We start from the raw sequence: 17,242 nt of genomic DNA on the forward strand, positions 1-17,242 counted from the left end.
CACGTATCTGATAAGGGGGAAGGGGCTATACTGTAATGGAAAGCATTTCTTTTTTTTTAAATAAACAAACAAAAAAATCATAGAATGCTCATTTTTTACTGAGCTTGCCACACAACCATCTTCAAAATATAAGCCTATATGCATAATCACTGACATCGCCTGTTATGTTAAACAGCAGTTTAGGAAAACCGATCTTTCAAGCCTTTAAACTCCACATTCCTTAGTTATGTCTAAAAGAAGGAGCTATGCCCATCTGCTAGAGGAGCACTTCTTCCTCTTGACTGCAGCCAGCATCATTTACCAATGTTTTTTCCAACAGCTGTCTGGACAAAGAATTAATAACCAGCATTTTGAGTAACAGTGTGAAATGTTTTCACCTCCTTGCCCCAGAAGCTATTTCAAAGCTTTTGCACAAACTAAATTTACATAAACATCCTCCTCTTAAGAACGGCATGTCCTCTACCTCAGATAGTCTTTCTCACCTTGAGGAAGCTACTGTGAGAAACACCAAATCTGCGCAGAGAGCTTTGACGAAAAAAAGAAGTGCACTATGACTACCTGAGACACACTTCAGTTTAAGCTCTTTAACTCCCTGTGATTATGAGCTTTGCTGGCATAAGCATTTGTAAGCTCCAGCCAGAAGGCACTGCTCAGCTTGAATTCAAAGGCAAGACAAATTTGGTAGAAGGGAACCAAGTTACTGGAAAAAAACTGGAGGCATAACTGAAGTGAACAGTGAAGTATAGAAAAGCCTTAAAGTCAGAGAAACTCTTCCATCTTTAAACAATCTGATAGGCAGAGTACTAAGCAGCAAAGCACTTACAAAAGCAGAGTACAACCAGCAAAGCGCTTCAAAATAGACAAACTGTCATTTCTGAATTCTTTCCTCCTGTTACCTCCTGTCTCCAGAATAGTATAAGATTCCTGCAGAAATAACAGCATCTGGTAATTTTGCACTTGGAAACTGACTGACATTCAGCACCCATTACTGTATGCAGACGGATGTATGCAGTTTCCCCCTTTAGTTACTTCCTGACTTAAAGCCTTATTTCCAGTTGAATCCCCCTTTTTTAGATACATGTTAAGAATCCTTCCTTTCAGTTCCTCAAAGATACAGTATGGCTTTAAACACTGTTAATGACACACTACACCCAGCTGAGGAAAATAAAACCAGCAGTTCTAAATGAAATACCCACTTAGATGCATGTCCTTCAGCAACTACTGCACTTCTGAGGATTCTGTTACTTTTTTCACAAGGACTCTGACAAAGAGTATCAGGCTTTAAGACTTGCCTGAATACACTGAACTGTGCTCTCGGCCTGAAGACACAAAACTGTGACTTGTGGTTACAAAGAGTTTGTGATTACAGTTAGTCTCAGTTGTTCCCTAAGTGGCAATTACAGGAAGAAGTATCACAAAAAGATGTGCAGCTGGATTTAGCATCAGGGAGGATAAATTCATACCAGTAATTTTAAGTCCCAGAAACCAGCCAAAACCTGCAGCTTTGACTAAGGGAAAACAGGCATGCTGAGATTTCCAGCTTTCTCTTAAGGGAATCTGGTAGAAATCGTAACAAATTGGTGAGTTCTCTGAGCATTTAGCAAGTTTTACTCATAGAATCAACTAGGTTGGAAAAGACCTTTAAGACCATCAAGTCCAACCGTTCACCTTCATTCAAGGAAGAAAACTTTAGAATTTAATACTATATTAAAATTAAAAGCTAATCCTTTTAAGACAAACTGTGTATAGTAAGAGTAAATTATTCTCAGCTCAGTTGACAACAAACTAAAAGTCTCTCTACCTTGTAAACAAGATCAAACACAACTTCTAGGGACCTAGTACTACTAACAAAACTGCACTAGGAAGGAGACATTCAGGTATGTAAGAAAGCTCCCAGACGAACAAACAAACCTTCAGCTGACGTCGGTAACTGGAGACTGGGAAAATGTCATACATAACTGTTCAACTTCCTTGAGATTCTGCTCAAGGCTGATGGGTATTTTTGGTTCTGTTTTTTTAAACCTCCGAAGCAATGCCTCACAATACAGTATAAAATCCTAAAGGCATTACCCAGCATAGTACTCTATCACAAAATATGAGAGACATGCTCGGAAAAGAAACATTATGGGTGCCACTGAAATCAGGACACACTGAGTAAGAACAGTATCACCATTCTCAGATCTAATGCATGCTTTTCTTGGAATCAGCTCAGATGTTTTTCATAAGTAGATCTGGGAATCATTCTTCACAAGGAAGTTGAAGCAGCCTATATACAGATTTGAAATATGCCTCTGCACATATTAGCAACTGGATAAAAACAATAAGCTGTGAAATAGCTTTTTAAAATATTTCTGCAATACATTTAAGGAAAGCTAGTAAACCAGTAAAGGTCTCTTGATATTGACAAAACTTGGAGATATCCAGAATATTCCAATTTCTTCTGGAAAATTAAAATGGATAGGACCACCTGAAGAATGTTGCTGTAATTCAGCTAAGAAGCACTTAGTACTCTTTCTTTCTTTCCCTTCACTGTCTTCTTTTTTCCTATTATTATTCTTCAAAAAAAGGCATAGCTGTTAACACTTTTAAACTAGGGCAGCTTTTTTTCCCTAATAGTAAGATGGTTTCCTCCTTGACTTTTTCTTAACAACTTGCTCCCATCTTTCTGTGCCATTTTTATCTCACTTGTTCCCTTCTCCCCACCCCTCCTGTCCTTTTATTCTGGCCTTCTCCTTTTTTTCACTTGTAAGGTGGTCCTCTCAAAATCTTGCCTCCCTTCTACTGCTTGCACGGAGAATAGCCCCTGCAGATACTACACTAGTAACTGCCTCCCAAGTTTCTTCTGTAATGCATCTCCACCTCTCTGACCAAAATACACATTCACAGTGATACATGAAAGTTCATCTTTGTAACCAGCACTGCTACACATTACATATACTGCTTTGTCTGGCTTTGTTACGTTTGTTGTTGGGTGGGTGGTTTTTTTTCCCCTTAAACCAGACACAGTTTGGAGACACATCGTTTAAAAGCTTTCTTTCCAATGTGGGTGGCACCACTGAACTAAGATTGACTTAAGAGTGAACAAATACTTCTCACATTCAACAACAGAATACACAAGGGACAGAACACTGAATAGAGAAGCTCCTCCACGCCTCAATCTTATGCTAAATGGGAAACTGATTGCACCTTTTGACATCTGCTTTCCAGATCTCATAATGTCCACCATTCTGTGAGGTATGTGCCATCACACTGGCTGCTAATTACAGGGAATATACCTTGGCAAGAGGTATTGCAGAGGTTGCAGCAATGCTGCAAAATTAGAAGCCTGTGAAGACCTCCTGAGGAGCAGCTAATTTTATCCTTTCTTGTAATAACACATAGCAGGAACTACAAAACCAAATGCCTTCTATGCACAGTATACGACCAGCACTGTGGTGTAAAGTTATGCAATCCCGTTCATACCATCCTGTTTATGAAGCATCCTTTGTTGGTATTAATCTTCTAAAACAAGTTCCAGTGAAAAAACTGCTAGAATAAAGATCAGTAAAGAAGGAAAATACATCTCAAACAAAGATGTCCAATAGGATTTTGCACTCATCATAAAGTTAGACGGTTTAAATAGGTCATACATACTATGCATTAAAATTTAATGAAGAACTTAGCTGGGACCTTTCTATGCCACAGTATTCTTGATAAAAGTTCCATTTTTTAAAGGATGTAGTTACACAACTCATTATTCAGATTTCAGTATTTGTTGATCTTTGAGCATTCCTGGAAATTTGTATAACCTTGATGACCAGAAGTCTTCATCCTGACCACCTCTAGCTGTGTACTATTTTGATCATTAGTGGTTGCTCTGAAATATTAGACCATACGGTCTGGATCTATAAATGGATTCTAACTTTAGGCTAAAAAAACATAATTTGGCTTATGGATATTCTTTAGCAGTAGTTGAGAACACTATTTCAAAATGCTTACCTGAGCCACATAGGCTTCAACCCTGTTTCTTGATGACAATGCGTTCCAGGCTGGACTTAGGAAGCTTCCTCCTAGACTTAGAGTTCTGTTCAGTGACAAGTTGTTGCCAAGATGTCCCAGTTCAGTTGAATACTGAAGTGGACTTTCAGCCAGACCTCCACTGACAATGCTGCTTGTGAATAAAGATTTGTTTCTGCGGCGCTCCAGAAGGAGCTTAGCTTTGGCTTCTGCTAGTCTCTCATTAGCTCTGAAACATTCAGAAACACACAAAGAGTCATCTTTGGTGGCAACACTTCCGCAAAGTTACCCTCCAGGTCTGTGATTATTATTCGACTTTTGAAAGTGAAAGGGATTAAGAGCATCCAAAACAAGAGCACCATTTGATCTGAGGTTTTCTGGGGACTTATTTCTAAGAAGTGACACTACCTGCAAGGAGCAGCAAGTCTTACCAACACTTAGGACTGAAAGATACATCACCTGTGTAAGAAAACTCTGGGTACCCTCCTTTACCCAAGGAGGGCTCAAACCTCAGACACGCTGCTAAATAAAGTCAAAGATTTTTTTTTTTTTTCTTCACAGAATCAAATTCTGTTCCTGAAAGACCTACACTTATTCAAGCAGTAAGGGACCTGAAATTTATCTTTTCTGCCATACCCAGGATAAGAGGAGGAGATAACTAGAGATTGACAAAAAGGCTCAATGAACTTAAAAGATGCCTTATTGATGCCACGATCAGTGGTACTGCTGAAGCACTGAAGAGACAGCCCTAATGAAGGGGAAGGGTCTGAAGGTACTTTCCTAACAAATATGCCATCTTATGCTTGCACGCATAATGCTGACCAGATGGAGAAGAGGGATTTTAGGAGGAAAATGCATGAGGAAAAAGTAGTATCTTACTGCCACTCCAAAAAAGGATGCACGCACCTTTCCAGTTTACTTCCTAGGCGTCTTCTGATTTTTAATTCCTCCAGATACAGCTCTTTGTACCTTTCCATTTCCACAAGTGTGGATCCTTGTTGAAAAATACCGTCTTGTTGTTTTTTTTTTATCCTGTCCAATTCACATTCAAGATCTCTTATTCTATGCTTTAGCTGGTTTCTCAGAGAAGCATGATGACTGGCTCTGATTTGTTCTAATCTGTCCTGGGAAACTGCCTGCATCTGAAGCAGATAATGCAGTTTCAACCACCACAAAGAAAAAAGAGAACTCCCCCACCAGTCAATTGCATACACTGAATTTCAGGGACCCAGCTTTATTCAGTGAGGCGAGTGTGCCTCCTCACTAACATCATCCATCAAGGCAGAAGAACCCTGGAAATACCACATGAGATAATTTAGCACTATTTTTCATCAAAGCTATTCATGAAAGAAGACTGTCTCTGTAAGACAGAACATACAGAAAAGGATTCATGCAAGTTGCAATACCCATTCAAGGATGAGCAGTGAGAACAAGACCAGTGTACAGCAATACTCCTGAAAACCTGTAAAACGGAAATCTACCTTGGGTAAGCTGTCGATTCAAGAAACTACTGCCACATTGCACACACATAAAAGAACTCTGTCCCAACCATATTCCCTTCTCCCACCACACTCCAGGAAAGACATCACAAACACACAGAATCAGGCACCAAAAATAAAACACTAGAAAATGATGACCATAACAGAATTCTATAATAGAAACTACAGACACATGTGAGAAATTCACTTACCCGCAAAATCAGATTGACTTCTTCTAGTTTTTGTCTTATTTCTTGTGCGGCTCGTTCCTCTGCCTCTCTTTTGTATTGCTCTATCTGGCTGCAATCTACCATGTTAGTGTCCATGTGATGTTTGAGCTTAGCCACCTCTTCTTTCAGCTGGCATTCGCTCTTCTCCAGTTTGTCATGGCTCTCACGCATGGTGGACAACTCTTCCCGCAAACTGCAATTTTGCGCTTTGAGCTGCATGCATATTTTAGACTCTTTCTCCAGCTGCTGGGAAAGGTCACCAACCTGTAGACAGTGGGGGAGCAGAAACTGATGAAGGGATTGGCCATCAAGACTATTGTTATCATCTGGTAACTCAGTATTAAAACTAAAGTGAAGCCAGGAACTTTTCTTAAACAAGAACAGATTTCACATAATTTCTGATAGCATTCCTCAGGTTCCACATTGTGTCCTGGGAAACAATGATACCATTTAGAAAAGCAAAATCTGTACTGTCTCCTGCCCAGCTTGTGCCTAAGAGATGGCTCAGGGGCTGATCTTGGGCAAAGCCAATTTCATACAGTTGTTTGATTTGCAGCACTGTTACTCCCCTCTTATCCAGAGAAGGGATTCATCTGTGAGACCTTGAAGATGCTGCTGCAGCCTCAAAGTGCAGCTAGGCCTGTGCCAGGCCTCACTGCTCTCAGCCCTCACCCTCAGCCATGGACATGACAAACTGGTAGGACAGCAGACCTCCCCATCCCTATGGACCGGACTGGCAATCTGCACTCATAGGGAGCCTGCCTGCTATCACAGGGCCTGTTCTGCCTTGCTTGGCGAGGACCTATGGGGCTGCTCTGCGGCCCTGCCAGCCCTAGTGCCAGTTTTGGCTAGGGTTAATGTTCCCTTGCAGATCCTGCTCTGCATATAATGTTTTTTTCTTTACTCATCATATCATCATTTATTCATCACTACCAGTATTATAGTCAGCTACTACTGGAATAGTAGATAGAGCATCAAGAAAGGTCAATCAATTCCAAAATACATCCAAGAAAGGGGCGGGGGGAATCAATGAGAATAGTAGTATAGGAAAGGTATAACACAGGTTTCAAGAGGAAAAGCAGCACCACCATCACAAAACCATAAACAAACCAAAACTCACCGTTGCTCTTAATCTACCGAGTTCATTGACCGTTTCAGAATATCCATTCTTCACTTCTCCCTGCCAATTAAGCTGGGACTCCATCTCTCTCTCCTCATATACCCTTACTTTCTTCACAGCTCTGCTCATAAGCCTCTTCAACCTGCACAGCAAATTGGTCAAAAAAAAAAACAACAAAAAACAACGAGGCACAGGAAGAACCATCCTCTTTCACATACTGTTATGTAAACAGCACAGGCACAGCTTGCTTCATCATTAACTGGGAATTACTGAGAAAAAACAGCGTTCCTGTGCCGCAAATCACCTGGGGGGTCCAAATTTCATATGAAAAGAAGATTGAAAGACTTCCCTTCCCTGCAGAGTAAGTACAAAGCAAGCTGCCTTTGCTGTTCTTCTGGCAGCTATGGAAAACTATAGGCTCATGCACAGAAGTGCCTGGCAAGAAGATGAGGCCTGAATTGGCTCACAAGCCGTTACGTACACCTCTTTGTACATTAAAGTCCAGTAACACTTCACCATGCTAAGAAACCATACCTCTTACAGTCTTTCTGCAGTTCAATGTTTCTTTTCGTTTCCTGATATAGACTCAGTTCGACTGGGTGTTGCAACTCTTCCAGCTTTTTCACTTTCTTTCTTTCGTTCTCACACTTTCAAAATAGAAAAGATACATGACACACACAGAATAGGAACAATGCAGTATGCGCATCTAGCCTTCTCCAGAAAGAAGTTGCAGTATATCTCTGTTAGCCTAGTTCCACAGAATGTCAAGGGACAGAATTCCTGAGAACAGTTAATTCCTTCGTGTTTTACAACAAATAGGACAATAGCTAACAACAGAAACAGATGCCCTCCCTGACACTAAGGCCACTCTCTTCTAATGCTTCAAGGCAAAAAGCTGGAAAAAGTGCTGGAGAACACTTCTGGCTGTTCCTCTGCTCATAGCAGGGCTTATGTAGGTATGCACATCACAGGAGCAGAGATCAATCTAAAGCTTTCATGGGACGTTCAATAACCAAAAGGCAGGGGCTTATGGAGGAATTTGATCTTTCAGAGTTCTTCAGTGCTTTATTCCCCTCTGCCATTACTTACATCTCCTCTTTCTGGGTATTTACTTACTGACATCTCCCTCTTGGCATTTTCTCAGCCAAACCAGAGGAGAGCTGGTACCTGTTTTGTACTTCCATTTTTCTTAAACAGGAGAAAAGGGAAAGACTGGCCCATGAAAACTAGCAGCAATTTCTTGCTTCCTAAGCACTAGTTCATTTGCCCAGTATTCCTTCAGTACAGACTTCTGCAAGGCTCTTAAGCTCCTGCTACCCTGAAAACTTGCACCAGCTCCTTGAAGTACTGCACTGGAAACACAAAGCATTTTAACACTGCTCAGAAACCAAGGAGTCAGAAAATGATCAGAAGGAATCCAAGAAAGAACTGGGGAACTGTGGCCTTATTTGATGCGCTCAACTGATGGCAAACCACACTGGGAACTCTTCCCAATAGAATTGCTGCAGAATTTACACAAAGATACCCAACTAGCTTTTTCTGGATGATCCCCAAATGACAAGACACTCAGAGCTTGAATGACAGGGATAATGGAAAAAAAGCAGAGTATGCAAGAACTCAACAGAAAGGTGGACTCAGTTCTCTGGGTGTTGACTAGGTGTTTGGAGAATTTGCTGGGCTCACCTGTTCCAGGAGTTCAGCCTTTTCCCTGTCAAGCTGAGCAACACGCTCTTCAAGGTGGAATCTTAACTTCAACTGCTCTTCCCACATACCGTGTAAGTCATTTGATATCAGATCCAGCACATTCTGCTTTTGCATCTATGAAAGCAACAGCAGCAGAAGAAAATCTAAGGTGACCAGAGAGACAACAGTGTGATAGACAGCAGCAACGTAAATGGAAACAGGCCTAAACGCTCCTTCCCCAATCCAAGACCTATGGTTAAAGTTAATGCAGAGTTACAACCAAGAACAGCAGCTGAACCTGGTGGAAAGACTGAATGCTGTAGAAGTGGCAAGATAAGGTTGCAGCTTTGGGGGATGACACAGGCACACACACACACAAAATTGCCCTAGAACTTTCTTCCAAAGGTTGTCTGTGGTTCCTAGCAATACATACTTTATAAGATAAGAATTCCGCTAGTGCCCACCACAGAAAATACTCTACTCTCATGGCTTCTGTATATCTCCCAGGAGTAAGAAAATGTTTTCAAATCAGCAATGCTATTTATGCTTCTACCCAAAGGAACAAAGTTTTGCACAACAGATGCGCCTGAGTGGAACAGAATTTGCTGATTCAGTTAACATATAAAGAATGCAACCTGACTAGATGCTTTTAGTGACATTCTGTAACGGGAGAAAGGAAAAAAAAAAAAAAAAAGATGAAAAGATGTCTAATGATCTACAGAAAGTCATGAAAACTTTAGCACAGAGGCTCAGATTAAAAAAATCCTCAGGGTGTACAACTTTCTCAAGAGTGTCCTTACAGACTAGCGAAATGCTGCGTCTTATGATAGAAGCTAACATAATCTCAAGGGAAAGCTCTGACATAGCTGCAAAGATAACATGGATCTCCCCAGTCCAGTCTCCTTTTGCAGCTTTCAACCACAGATCTACCTCCCTCTGCCCACGTCATTCATCCTATTCATCATCTGCCACGGTTTAACTTCAGTAGGCAGCTAAGCATGACACGGCCACTTACTCCCCCAGTGGGATGGGAGATAGAATTCACCAGACGAATCATGCTGAACACAAGTTCTTGCACACCACAGCACAGACAGAAAACACAGCAGCAGGAGAATGAGGAACCCTTGAGGGTACTTTGCCCTAAAACTAGAAGGGCCATTTTTCAGCTTAACTGTGCCTACACAGCCCACCTGGTGTTTTCATTAATTACCTGCATACAAAATATTCCAAGACTAAAGCAGCCATTCACAGAAGCCAGTCATGTACCTGTTGGTGGTGATCCCCCGTAGCTGCCTGTGTTGTCCGTAAGCTAGTTAACAAGTCTTCCAAGAGGTTATGAACCTACAGAAGCATTAAAAGAAGCACTATGACTTTCCAGAATGAAGTTTACACCTCATTACCAGAAATGAATATCACATTCTACAGCATTTACACGAAGCACCAATGACCAAATCACCCACAGTTTCATGTCACTATAAAATTGTTTGCAGTCATCAGCTATAGTTTTTTGCCTCAGGGAGAGAAAGCACCATGCAGGATACAAAGTCTCTTCAGTGAAAACAGGCTGAAGTGGCTTTTCCCATCCATGGTTTGAAAACCATGCCCTATTAACTAAAGGGAAGGATCAGCATCAGGACTGCCTTCCCTCTTCTCTTGTTAGTACATCATAAAGCTCAACTTTTACATGCAGTTATTTTCAAAATCTATTCAGTCCTAATATGAAACTAGAGTCATAACAAGAGCTCTAGTTCACTGCTTACAATACAAAAATAAGTTGCTTCATACAGGCCACAGATAAAAGCACCTTATCTAAGCTAAAATTAACGTTTTCTTAAAATTAGAGGTAGTGGGAAATTCCAAGACTCGCACCAAGTTCTGCAAATGATACAACAGGCATTTCTCTTCTTTCATGAGAACAAACACACACTAAGTGGCCAAAGGAAAAGCAAAAGTGTTTTGCTCCAAAATATAATATAAAATTATATTTTTTCTTATAAAATAAAAATATAAAAATAAATTAAAAATATAAAAATAAGTGGTTTGTTCCAAAAGATAAAAAATAAATTTTGTTCCAGTCTGATGATGCCAGTCAGGCCTCCAGCACAAACTGCTTGGCATCAATATCTGCTGTAGAATTTCCATGACTTAATTTGATGAATATCTTTGAAGATCCTTGGGGCAGTGAGAAGGGCATGCAGCAAGCTCACTGCCCTAGACTTCAAGACAGCAGACTTTGGCCTCTCCAGGAACCTGCTCAGTAAGGTTCCATGGAATAAAGCCCTAGAGGGCAGGGAGGCTCAAGAATCCTGGTTGATATTCAAAGATCACCTGTTCCAACATCACAAGCATTGCATCCCAACTAAAAGCAAATGCAGCAGGAGAGCTAGGAGGCCTCCATGGATGGATAGGGAGCTGCTGAGAAAACTTAGAGGGGAAAAAAGCAGCTTATAAAAGGTGGAAGCAAGGACAGGCAGCCTGGGAAAAACACAGGGATATTGTCCAGGTAGCTAGGGATCATGATGGTCAGGAAAGCTAAGGACCAGTTCAAATTGAGTCTGGCCAGGGACATCAACAGTAACAGGAAAGGCTTCTGTAGGTATGTTTCTAACAAAAAGACCAGGAATAATGTGGGCCTCTCCGGAAGGAAACAGGAGAACTGGCTACCCAGGATTTGTAGGAGGCTGAGGTTCTTCAATGACTTCTTTGCCTCAGTCTTCACTGGCAAGTGCTCTGACCACGCCACTCAAGTCTTGGAAGACAGATGCAGAGACTGTGGGAATAAAGACCTTAAGCCCACTGTAGGAGAGGATCAGGTTTGGGATGAAATCCATCTGCGGGTCCTGGAGGAGCTGGAAAATGGTGTCCCTCAGGAGTCAGTGTTGGGACCGCTGCTGTTCAACATCTTTGTCAGCAACGTGGACACTGGGACTGATGCCGCCTCAGCGAGTCTGCTGACAGCACTAAGGTCTGTGGTTTGGTTGATATGCTGGAGGGAAGGGATACCATCCAGAGGGACCTTGACATGCTTGTGAGGTGGGCCAATGCCAACCTCATGAAGTTCAACAATGCCAAGTGCAAAGTCTTAGGTCCAGGTCAGGGCAATCCCAGGCAAAGCTACAGGCTGGGTAGGGAAGTGATTCAGAGCAGCCCCGCAGAGAAGGACTTAAGGGTGTTGGTCAATAAGAAACTGAACATGAGCCAGCAGCATGCACTCACAGCCCAGAAAACCAACCGTATCCTGGGCTGCATCAAAAGGAGCATGACCAGCAGGTTGAAGGCGGTGATCCTGCCCCTCTATACTCTGCTCTCATAAGCCCTCACTTGGAGTGCTGTGTGCAGTTCTGGTGTCCTCAACATAAGAAGGACATGGAGCTGTTGGAGCAAGTCCAGAGGAGGGCCACAAGGATGATAAGGGGGCTGGAGCACCTCCCGTGTAAAGACGGGCTGAGAAAGTTGGGGCTGTTCAGCCTGGAGAAGAGAAGGCTGCGTGGAGACCTCACAGAAGCTTTCCAAGGGGCCTACAAGGATACTGGAGAGGGACTCTTCATCAGGGACTGTAGCAATAGGACAAGGTATAATGGATTAAAACTTAGACAAGGGAAGTTCAGGTTAGATATGAGGAAGTCCTTTATACTATGAGGGTGGTGAGGCATTGGAAGAGGCTGCCCAAAGAAAAGGGTGAATGCTCCATCCCTGGCAGTGTTTTTTCAAGGACAGGCTGGACAGAGCCGTGGGCAACATGGTCTAGTGTGAGGCATCCCTGCCCATGGCAGGATGATCATCAGGTCCTTTTCAACCCTAACCATTCTATGAATCTACGATACATATTGCAACAAGTGTTTGAAGCAGCATCTGATATCACAAAGGGTCTAAAGCAGACAATAGTTACATCAGCTTATTAATGTCAAATCTTCACCTTTTAGAGCATTAAGTAGGATTTGCTATAGTATCACAGTATCACAGTATGCTAGAGATTGGAAGGGACCTCGAAAGATCATCTAGTCCAATCCCTCTGCCGGAGCAGGAACACCTAGATAATGTTACACAGTAATGTGTCCAGGTGGGTTTTGAATGTCTCCAGAGAAGGAGACTCCACAACCTCCCTGGGCAGCCTGTTCCAGTGTTCTGTCACCCTCACTGAGAAGAGGTTTCTTCTCAAGTTTAAGTGGAACCTCTTGTGTTCCAGTTTGTACCCATTACCCCTTGTCCTATCATTGTTTGCCACTGAGTAGAGCCTGGCTCCATCCTCGTGACACTCCCCCTTATATATTTATATACACTAATAAGGTCACCCCTCAGTCTCCTCTTCTCCAAACTACAGAGACCCAGCTCCCTCAGACATTCATCATAAGGGAGATGTTCCACTCCCTTAATCATCTTAGTTGCCCTGTGCTGGACTCTCTCCAGCAGGTCCCTGTCCTTCTTGAACTGAGGGGCCCAGAACTGGACACAATATTCCAGATGGGGTCTCACCAGGGCAGAGTAGAGCGGAAGGAGGACCTCCCTCGACCTACTAACCACACCCCTTCTAATACACCCCAGGATGACACTGGCATTCTTGGCCACAAGGGCACAGTGTTGGCTCATGGTCATCCTGTCGTCCACTAGGACCCCCAGGGCCCTCTCCCCTACACTGCTCTCTAGCAGGTCATTCCCCAACCTATACTGGAACCTGGGGTTGTTCCTGCCCAGATGCAGGACTCTACACTTTCCCTTGTTATATTTCATCAAGTTATTCCCTGCCCAACTCTCCAGCCTGTCCAGGTCTCGCTGGATGGCAGCACAGCCTTCTGGCATGTCAGCCACTCCTCCCAGCTTAGTGTCATCAGCAAACTCGCTGATAGTACACTCAATTCCCTCATCTAAATCGTTGATGAATATATTAAATAATACTGGTCCCAGTACTGACCCTTGAGGCACTCCACTAGATACGAGTACCATGGGAAACTCAAAATCAGAAAGCTGGGGAATAGACCAGGCTGCTTTCTGAGCAGCCTGTATTCTGGAACTGAGTTTTCCCCAGGCTCTCTAGGAAAACCTCATCTTAAAATTTCCCCACAGAAACAGGTAACTAGGCTCTCCCCCTCTTAAGAGGATTCGATTACATTTTAGAAATAACACTGCAAAATATGTTCCCTGACTCAGAAAGAAATTGACAATTCACTGTCAAGAAGGCCGCTTAATGATGGGAAATCCTTAAGCAGGGCGAAAGTAGGCTATGGGAGGGAAATGAATAAATGCAGCGTAAGTTACAAAAGTATTCAGAATTGGCACGTTACCTGGTGGTGGGAGTAGGGGGTAAACAAAGAAATCATAAAAAAGCCCAAAAGCAGGAGGCCAGTATTTCTGCTCTTCTCCAGATATCAGACATGCTTGGCCAAACCAAATGCAACACACCAGTTTATTCTGCAAAGCACCATAGCAAATACAAACACCTTTGTCTAAGTAAGGACATAGTGTCTTCATGTCAAAAGACATGGACACCAAATTCATAGAACAGTGCAATTCATTCAGACATCATTGAATTCATCCTGTTCATGTTTTTTTCCTAGGGTTTTAGGACAACATTCACTCCTACTTTCATCAGGCACTCTCAGATTTTTTCATATAGTTACAGACATTATGTACCTTGGTGTTAACCTTTTCCAATTCCTTTTGCAAGCGCAGCTTGTCCTCCTCCAGGTCACAGCGGTAACGTGTAGTAACTTCAAGTGAAGCTTCTGACATAGATTGCTTTTTAAGAGCATCGGCAAGCTCCTGCTGCAGCTGTCTGACCACTCCCTAACGAAACAGTTTAATGAGCATGATGAAAGTTTTAAGAACGTTAAATAAACCTTTACTTTAACTTACTATATTATTAAATCTTTTTTAGGATTGAATTCAAAGGCATGAAATTTTGCCCGCAACCAGCAAGCATCTATACAGATGACAACCTCTCTTCGTCTCTCAGCTGAGCACCTCCAAGCTATTAGCAGCTGTTCATAAGGGCTTGTTTCCCAAAACACAAAAAAGGCTCAGGTATTATTCTTCTCTGAAATACATATAGGCACACACTGCGATCATGTGTTTTTCTAAAAACATCCAAAGAAATCTATTGTAAGAGACATAATTTGACTGCAGATATTAATCAGATGACCAAAGGCAGGGCTGTGCATTAGATCACTTTTGTCTATTCCTCCATTATACTTCCGGAGGTCTTCCCTCCCCCTGTGGCAATTCACAAATAAACAACAAGGTGGTTATCTGACATTATCTGAGATTCTGGATTTGTTATGAAGAAGGAAATGTAATTTTAAATCACTATTCAAACTTTTAAGGGAGGCAAACCTTACACCAGAGAGTAGAAATATTGAATGTGATTAGTTCTTATCTGTCAGAAAGTAAAAGAAGATTAAACAAAATGGGTAAGGCAACTTTTAAATAAATGCTCTACCTGGAATTGGTAGAATATTTCAACAATAGAGAAGAGAGTACCTACTCGTAAGAACATATATAACAATGCATTCTCCCACTGCCGACAGCTTTTTCAGCTATCTGTAACCTACTCCTACTTCTGCCTTTATTCTCTTCCACTCTTTTTCCTTTACAAAAGCCATCTACACGCAGTAATAGGAGCAACACTTGGTTCATGTGTGTTTGAGCAACATAAAATGATGCTAGTGCTCTGCACAGGAGCATGTTTCATACTCATGTACTGTGTGAATTTGTAGAATGACAGTTTAACTGATGTCCTAATGAGTATTCTGCCCAGTTATTTAGTCTTTCATGGAGCCATAAAGAAGGAACGCATTTAAATATGGCTACACATCATAAAACAGATTACTGTCTGAAATTACCTTCTTGAGGACCAGGCAGGCCCCTCAGAACCCCAACACACATACATAAATAAGCACCTGGACAGTACTAATACTCTTAAATTTTGGTAGCAACTTCTGGAGAAGTCTTTTTTTTTTTCCTCTGTAGGAGCTTAAAATAAATCCATCCCCATCACTTCACTTGTCTGCATCTTCATCTCTCAACCCTCACAAATTGGATGACTCTTTGTGTCATTAGTGCAAGACATAAAAATCAAACACAAAATCATTCTATAGGGCATAAAATAGACTAACGGAAGAGTTAAAAAAAATTGTAGAGAAGAATCAGTTTTCTTGGTACAGCTTAGACTTCTTTCCATTCTCTGCTCAGATGTGAGCAGTAACATCCTGTTTGCTGAAACCTTGCACAATTCTAAGTGGAAGACGATAAACTGCAACAGATCACCATTATTTGGTCCCATGCATATAACTTACACCTGATACATTTTAGAAAAATAAAATAAGAGCTAAGAAACTTTAAATTGTTCTTTCTAAGTATATACTTTACCTCTCTTTCTGCTTTCTCAGTCTCGTATTTAAAGACTTGTTCTGTTAAATCAGTACACTTGGCATTTAATTCCTTGTTTCTCTCTTCCACTAGGCAAACTTGCTTTTCAGTATCAGCTCTGAGTTTACTGAAAATATCATTAAACCGATCCTGCACATCATTCACCATTTTCATTTTGATGATCCCCTTGTTCTGCATATCTTCCAGTTGCTGGCGGAGTAAAACGTTTTCACTCTGAAGCTGGACCAATCGCTCCTGCATGGATTCCTGCTTTATTGTAAGTTTGCTTACTTGATCTTTCTCAAGCTGTCGAGCATGATCACATTCCTTTGCCTGACACTGGGCTTGACTTAATTCTTTTTGTGTCATTTCCAAAAGCAGTGTTTTTTCGCTGAGTGTTTGTTTCAACTGGTGAAGCTCATTTTCTAGACTATTAGCTTTGCTTTCAGCTTTACTCAGCTGCTGAGACAATCTCTTATTGGTTTCTCGCACATCAGAGAGGTCATGATGGAGCTTGTCTTGCAAGCGAAGCCATTCATCACGTTCTCTCTGAAATGTTTGTTCAACATCACATTTTGACGACTGATGATGTTCAAGTTCTTGAACAGCAGTGTTCAGACGGGAACGGAGTGATTCAATTTCTGTCTCTAGTGTGTCTTTGCTTTCTTTTGTCTGCTCAAGTTTGGAAGATAGCACTGCAGATTCTGTCTTTAGTAAGTTCAACTGTCCATTGTACGGAAAAACTGTTTGTGTTAAGGCTTCTTCATTTAGTTTAAGTTCCTCTTTGAGAGCCTCATTTTTTTCTTTCAAGGCTTCATTTTCCTCTAAATATTTTCCTTCTTCCTCCTGCTGCCTAAGTCTTACTTGATCAAGTTCTAGTCTTAGCATACCAATCTCGTCTTGTAGCAACTGATTTTTGTACAACAGATCCTTTTCTCTCTCAGTGGCGGACTCCTGAATGCCGGGAAACATAAATAGCCAATTAGGAAACCAATCTACAAAACCACTTCAGCATTAAACTGTGTTTAACATTTCTAACACTGAAGCATGACTTCAAAGATGAGAGTGAAATCTCAGTTAATACATAAGCTATTCTATGAACCCATGCATGTGTATAATGTATGCACACAACGAAAGTGTAACATGCCCCTAAACCCTAAATGAAAATCCTAAATATACCTTTCTTTGCTTCTTAAGCCAGCAACCAAACAATTAGAATATCTCACAGAATCATACAATAGTTAGGGTTGGAAAGGACCTTAAGATCACCTAGTTCCAACCCGCCTGCCATGGGCAAGGACACCTCACAAGTATATCTCAAGCATAAAGCTTTTAAAATTACAATACTTTCTTATATGTGCATGCCTTTAAAA

At 41.6% G+C, this 17,242-nt stretch overlaps 1 protein-coding gene across 1 annotated transcript in view; it reads right to left on the bottom strand.

Annotated features, from left to right (window-relative positions):
* Nucleotides 1-332: 332 nt before the first annotated feature.
* LOC134159096 (ankyrin repeat domain-containing protein 26-like) overlaps nt 333-17,242 on the bottom strand; it is a 50,585-nt gene continuing 33,675 nt past the window's right edge. Inside the window, 10 exon segments of the mRNA XM_062609663.1 lie at nt 333-1,261; nt 3,979-4,225; nt 4,903-5,138; nt 5,687-5,968; nt 6,825-6,966; nt 7,359-7,471; nt 8,508-8,642; nt 9,774-9,848; nt 14,136-14,288; nt 15,870-16,812. Coding sequence (XP_062465647.1) covers nt 1,106-1,261; nt 3,979-4,225; nt 4,903-5,138; nt 5,687-5,968; nt 6,825-6,966; nt 7,359-7,471; nt 8,508-8,642; nt 9,774-9,848; nt 14,136-14,288; nt 15,870-16,812 — 2,482 coding nt within the window. The 3' untranslated portion in view covers nt 333-1,105.

This window comes from Pezoporus occidentalis, unplaced genomic scaffold, assembly GCF_034315485.1.
Source record: "Pezoporus occidentalis ecotype Australia unplaced genomic scaffold, CSIRO_AGI_Poc_V1 ctg14, whole genome shotgun sequence".
Classification (NCBI taxonomy): Eukaryota; Metazoa; Chordata; class Aves; order Psittaciformes; family Psittacidae; genus Pezoporus; species Pezoporus occidentalis.